The sequence below is a fragment of the Myotis brandtii genome, unplaced genomic scaffold (genome assembly GCF_000412655.1).
Source record: "Myotis brandtii unplaced genomic scaffold, ASM41265v1 scaffold1738, whole genome shotgun sequence".
In the NCBI taxonomy this organism is placed as follows: domain Eukaryota; kingdom Metazoa; phylum Chordata; class Mammalia; order Chiroptera; family Vespertilionidae; genus Myotis; species Myotis brandtii.
This window is the reverse complement of record NW_005356425.1, coordinates 196,442-203,086: the sequence shown is the minus strand read 5'-3', so window position 1 is coordinate 203,086 and position 6,645 is coordinate 196,442. Positions and strand designations below refer to the sequence as shown.

Below are 6,645 nucleotides of genomic sequence, written 5' to 3'. Positions count from 1 at the left end.
ATCAATTGGTTGCCTCCTGCACGTGCCCTGACCAGGGCCCAGGCCAGGGAGGAGCTTCAACCATGGTACGTGCCCTTGACCAGAATCAAAGCCAGGATCCTTCAGTCTACAGGCCAACGCTCTACCCACTGAGCCAAACCGGCTAGAGCTCCTCTTTTTTTTTTTTACATTTACCCTAAAGACACCTATCACCCTCCTGACTGTCACACTGGGGCTTTCTCCCTCCCCCCTCCCCAGAAGGCCCGGAGTGGGCTGTGTGAGAGAGGAGGTGGCTCTGTCACAGCCAGCCGTGGGCAGGGCCAAGGAACCTCACCCTGGAATTTCTTCTGCTCTGGAGTGGACCCTATCTGTGCTGTCCAATACAGTATCCTCTAGCCATAGGTGGCTCTTTAAATTAATTAAGATTGAATAAAATTTAAAGTCCCAGTTTCTGGATGATTATGGGAAACTGTTTGGGAATGTTGGTAACTAATTCAAATGGGAAATGCTAGCAGGTGAAACGAAACCTGCCTGCAGCTAAGTCAGGTTATCAGCTGGGGGCCCCTCACCACTTATAATCCTCTAAACCAGTGGTTCTGTACCTCTGGCCCTTTAAATACAGTTCCTCATGTTGTGACCCAACCATAAAATTATTTTCGTTGCTACTTCATAACTGTAATGTTGCTATGTTATGAATCTTAATGTAAACATCTGATATGCAGCATGGTCTTAGGTGACCCCTGTGAAAGGGTCGTTAGACCCCCAAAGGGGTCTCGACCCACAGGTTGAGAACCACTGCAACCCAAAGCTAGATTGTCAGTGTGCCCCCCACCTTCTTTTTCCCACCCATCAGGCATTCTTGACCTGTCTCCCCCTCCCATGGGCAGTTTTTTTTTACTTGAATTTTTTAGAGAAAGGAAGGGAGAGAAACATGGATATGAGAGAGAACCATTGGTGGTTGCCTTCCATCTGCACCCTGACTAGGGATTGAACCCACAACCCAGGTATGTGCCTTGACCAGGTGTGCGTGGCTGTTAGATCTGATGGAATAATTGAATGGAGACCCTCCCCTGGGAGCTGGCCTTTAGGCCACTTCACAACAGTCATTCCCTCTTGCTTAGCACTTGCTGAGACCACATTCCACTTGCTAAGACCATTATCTCTCCCCTCAGGACCCGCCCAGGGAATTCTCTGCCCAGAAAATGCCCGCCTAGAATCCTTTAGAATCGCTGACTCCCAGTCCCCGGGTGCTGGTGCCATTTTGGGGCTCAGCCCATCTGGTTTTCCAGTGACCTAATAAATTCATAATTCTTTACCCCTTTGGGCCTCGTGCGTTCCTCCTTTGGTGACCCTAACAGTGACGATGTTCCAGCCAACTCCAGGACTTTTTTTATTTGAGAGAGACAAAGGGAGAGAGAAACATGGATTTGTTGTTCCACTTATTTAGGCATTCATTGGTTTATTCTTGTATGTGCCCTGACTGGGGATCGAACCTGCAACCTTGACCTATTGGGCTGACACTCTAACCAACTGAACTATCCGGCTGGGCTGGACAGGTTTTGTTTCTTTTCTTTTTTAAATATATTTTTATTGATTTCAGAGGGAGTGAGAGATAGAAACATCAATGAGAGAGAATCATTGATCGGCTGCCTCCTGCACGCCCCTTACTGGGGATCGAGCCCGCAACCCCGGGCATTTGCCCTTGACTGGAATCAAACCTGGGACTCTTCAGTCCGCAGGCCAATGCTCTATCCACTGAGCCAAACTGACTAGGGCTGGACAGTTTTCTTTGTGTGTGTTGCTTGTGTTGTTTTTTAGTAAAGCTGACGCTTGTACTTAATGAGTGTTAAAGTTCATCATTCATTAACTGGCTACTAGAACTTAATATCTGTTAGAATACTGGTAGTTTTCTCTTAATCAGGAATAAAACAAAAAAAGAGAAGAGAAAAATATTTGGTCAAAAGAGAGACAATTGGATAAATGTCTACGTGTGACCAGAAGTGTCTAGGCCAGCGATTTTCAACTGGTGTGCTGCAAAAAGTTTTACAACGTGCAATACCTGACTATGTAGTCATGGGCACTGACCTCTTTTCCTTTAGATTGTCAAATAAAAAAGTGACAGCATCCAACACAATAGCCATCCAATGTGAATGAATTAAAATTATACCTATTTTTTGGTCAGATGGGCAAGAAATATATTTTTGGTGTGCCGCAGGATTTTAGTAATTTATGTGTGCCATCGGATAAAGAAGATGGAAAATCGCTGGTCTAAAGAAAAAAATTAAAGGCAGAGTGCAGAAAGAACTGAGGATGAAAAAAGGAATTACATTCACTAACTTGATGATAATGCCAGAGAGGAAAGCAAAATGAAGTCGGCTCTGTATTGATAACAAGGATTGAAAGAAATAATTTCAAAAAAATCATCCAAAATATTAAAATGCCTTTATATTTGCCTTAGATGCTGACTTGAGACTAAACTAAAATGGCAAAGAAGGTGGCTTTTGTGGCCATCACATTCCTTCTCTTCAAAGTGAAAGCTCTGGGTGAGATTCGGGATGTCAAATGCAAATCTCCCTCTGGCCTTGCTCTCAGCGCCCATGGCAAGCACAGCTCAGGGATTTCCTTGATGAGGCCAAATTGAGCCTGGTGACCCTTCTCTACACAGCGAGGCGGCCACTGCCCATCAAACCCTTTGTTGCTCAAATTGGAACCAATTTGCTCTTCTCAGTTTGTTTTATCCTTTTTTTTTCTCTCTCTCTTCTCAGTTTTGATATTACATTGTATGCCTTCCGGGATAGAGTTCTATAGTCATAGAACAGCAGTAGTCAATTAATATAATTTTGAAATTTTTTATTTGGAAATGTCTTACCTTTTAAAAAATATATTGATTCCAGAGAGGAGGGGCGAGGGAGAGAGAAATAGAAACATCAATGATGAGAGAGAATCACTGATTGGCTGCCTCCTTCATGTCCCCTACTAGGGATCGAGCTCACAACTCGGGCATGTGCCCTGACCGGGAATCGAACAGTGACCTCTGGTTCATAGGTCGATGCTCAACCACTGAACTATGCTGGACAGACTAAATCATGTGATTTCTAATAAAATTACAGGAGAGCCTGGCCAATGGTTGAGTGTTGGTCCATGCACCAGGAGGTCACCAGTTCAATTCCCTAGGTTGCAGGCTTAATGCTCAGTAGGGGGCTGTAGGAGGCAGCCGACTGATGTTTCTATCTCTCTCTCCTTCTCCCTTTCTCTCTCTGAAATCAATTTAAAAAAACATTAAAATACACAAATTATGAAAAAGAAATACAGGAGACGAAGACAGCCCACCCCAGCTCCACAGCACATCAGAACTTCCTGTTGTTGTCTGTGGCTTTTCACCCACAAAAATGCTGTGTCTGAGTTTCTGTGGCCCCTCCACCCCACTTGACACATAACTGCTCTTTAACAAGTTTTTGTAGAAAGTTAGAGAACTTATTCACCATGGCTCAGGGGACTAAGGGAGGTGGGTGGGAAAGCTCTGAGTCTAGCAAAGGTCAGCATTTTGGGGGTTGGGAGGAAGATTGGGATATAGAGAGCCACCAGATGTCACACAACACATTTAACTTATGAAAAACCCCAGGGGGAGAAATTTCAAAGAGGAAGGATTGGTCAACCAGGAGACTGAGAGGAGCTGGGAGAACCCACGGCATTGAAAGCTTATTATTGATTGAGCACCTACTGTGTGCCAGGGACTGTGTGGGCTATTGAGGGGAACAAAGACTCCAATAGAGGGAGGGAGGCAGCCTCAGGAGAGTGGGAAGGCCTCCCGCACAGAGGGAACAGCATGGGCAAAGGCCCTGAGATGGGCGAGGCTTGGCAGGCAGCTAAAGAACGTTGTCCAGGAGGGGGGTCTGCAGGGACCTATGATGCAGGCAGAGCCTTACAGGCCAGGGTTGGGCTTCACTCACATGGGGAACACAGGAGATTTTCAGGCCGGGAGTTATTTCATTTTTAACAATGAAAGCATTTAGAGCTTGGCTACTGGACTGAAAGGAGGCAAGACTGGGAGGTGAGCCAGGAGGTGACCTCAAGGGATTGATGGGCACAAAGCTCCTGGTGGCATTAGCACAGGGGGACAGTTTTTTCTGTTAGAGGAATTAAGTGGGAGGGCATGAGCAGAGGTCAGTGGTTTGATACAGGGTCACTTGGGAAATTCAGGGACAGGGTTTGAAAGAACAAGAATGGTGACTGATGCCCAGCTGGTGTGGCTCAGAAGTTGATTCATGAACCAACCTGTTCGATTCCCAGTTAAGGCACATGCCCAGGTTGCAGGCTCCATCCCCAGTAGGGGGCGTGCAGGAGGCAGCTGATCAATGTTTCCTTCTCATTGATGCTTCTATCTCTCCCTTTGTTTCCTTCTCATTGATGCTTCTATCTCTCCCTTCCTCTCTCTCTAAAAAATCCATAAATCTCTAAAAGAGCCCAGCTGGCGTGGCGTGGCTTAGTGGTTGAGCATCAACCTATGAACCAGGAGGTCACGGTTCGATTCCTGGTCAGGGCACATGCCTGGGTTGTGGGCTCGATTCCCAGTAGGGTATGTACAGGAGGCAGCTGATCAATAATTCTCATCATGGATGTTTCTACCTCTTTCTCCCTCTCCCTTCCTCTCTGAAATCAATAAAAACATATGTTTTTAAAAATCTATAGAAACATAAAGGAAAAAAAAAAGAATGGTGCCTGGGACGTGAGGTGAGGATATGGCCAAGGGTAAGTGAAGGCTGGTCAGGACCTGCAGTGGGCAGCCCTTGGAGCCGGGGAATTCAGGCCAGAGATGGGCCTTACCGTGTGAAGACATGTCAGAGGGTCCCCTGGAAGTGAAGGAGGATAGGATGTGAGCACGGGTGGGGCTCTGCTAAAAGGAACTCTCAGAGGGGCTGCCTTCTTCCTCAGGAAGGTAGGGGCCAGGGCCAAAGGTGAGGAAGATCCTTGCCACTCGTGCCCTCCCTGCTGGGGCCGGGTCCCTCAGCATTATTGGGATCACTGAGAAGCTACCAGAAGGGTCTGGGTCCAGCCATTGCTCCTCTTGCAGGACTGACAGCTGGCCCTTACCGGGAGCTCCTCCTAGGAATCAAGATGTTCCTACCAGCCAAAGGGTGTGAAGCTGGCAGAGGAGGGTGCAGGATACTGACCCACAGAAATGCCCCCATCCTTCAGGTCTCCTGGCTCCGTCCCCTCCCGCCCCCCACCTGCCACACACCCACTGCTGGTGTGCTTGCTCTTCATCAGGCCCACTTCCTCCCTTTTCTTCCCGCTTCAGGTCAGCCCCACCTTCATCTCATCTCAGCAACTGCTGTTTGCTGCCTGTCACCCCTGAATGCAAAGCGGGTCTGTATGCATCTGCCTGGAGCAGGAAGTCAGGGCTGGGGGGTGGGAGGCATTTGGCCTCATAGATGGTGAGCAGTGCTGCCCCCCTCAGGCCTCAGGCCTTGCTCCAGGCTCTCCCCAGTCTCTGCATTTGCAGTCCCAGGTGAGGTGGCCAGCCCAGAGATCAGATGGCTGCCCCCTCCCTACTCTGCCTTCCTTCCAGGCTCACACAGAAGTGCACTCTGCCTGCTCCCTACACCACCACTGCCCCAGTCCCTGGGCCTCTGATCTTGGAAGAAAGATGAAGGCGTTTCAGAGGCCCAGCCCTGCCCCAGTGATGAAGGCCCAAAGAGGGTGGTCAGGAAAAGAAAAGGGGCCAAAGTCCCTCAGGCCTGAGCTCCTTGCGTTCAGGAACGGGCAGCTATGGAGCACTTACGATGTGCCAGGCCCTGCGAGAAGCCGTGCACAGGCTGAAATCCTCCTGTGCTCATTATAATCCGTGGCCAGTGTGACCAGGGCCCTGTCTACAGATCAGAGAGGTCAGGTGGCTTCTCCTTTCTCACCAGAGCCGAGATCCAGGCCTAGATCCATCTGATTGTTGCACAGCCTCTCCCTGTAACCACTGAGCACCCTGCCACCCATCCAGACGGGCACTCAACTTGGTTCAATCAACTTTTGAAGCAAATTACCTTTATTGTTGAAAGTATTACAGAGCTCCCTTTTCCCCATTGACCTCCTCCACCCACTCCTGCCCCCTCCCCAGGCCAACCAACGTTTAATAAAATGCTGTAGCAAGAGAACGAAACCCAGGCAAGCTAGATGGAGAGGCTGTGAACAGGGTGGAAGTGAGGGAGGTTGTCGAGGATGGGTCAAGGGTGAGCAGGAAAGCAAATGTTACTTCAGAAGATTCTTTCTGAGAAGGAGTGGGGGGGAATCAAAGGGCTGGGAGGTGTGACTGAGCTCCTCCAGTACCTCATGGGACTCTTTAGACCAGGAATTAACTTGAGAAGTACTGTGCCACACGGGAGCAGAAATCCTTAATGTCGATCCAGATGGACTTCACCACGCTGACAAAGGAGGCCCACTTCTCCTGCACCCAGGCCACCACGTCCTGCCACATCTTCTGCAGTCGACTTAGCATCTTTTGGAACAACCTCATTATCCATTCACAAAAGCTCTCCCAAGGCTTCTGGGCCCCTGTGAGAGAGACTAGTTAGGAAGCCAGGGCAAGTGGAATAGGGAAACTGAGACAGATGATTAAACAACCAAGCCTTTACAGCCAACTAATACTAGTACATTGCAAAATCCTGTCTTCCCTAA

General features: G+C 48.6%; 2 protein-coding genes across 3 annotated transcripts in view; both read right to left on the bottom strand.

The window, feature by feature from the left end:
* Window positions 1–6,645, bottom strand: part of MMP25 (matrix metallopeptidase 25) — a 32,170-nt gene that overhangs the window by 4,947 nt on the left and 20,578 nt on the right. The gene's annotated exons all lie outside the window — the stretch shown is intronic.
* The window catches only part of LOC102244004 (interleukin-32), a 5,392-nt gene continuing 4,834 nt past the window's right edge, over window positions 6,088–6,645 (bottom strand). For both annotated transcript variants that reach the window (XM_014537180.1, XM_014537179.1), the window contains one exon: window positions 6,088–6,522. In XM_014537180.1, coding sequence (XP_014392666.1) covers window positions 6,323–6,522 — 200 coding nt within the window. In that variant the 3' untranslated portion in view covers window positions 6,088–6,322. The remainder of the gene's footprint in view (window positions 6,523–6,645) is intronic.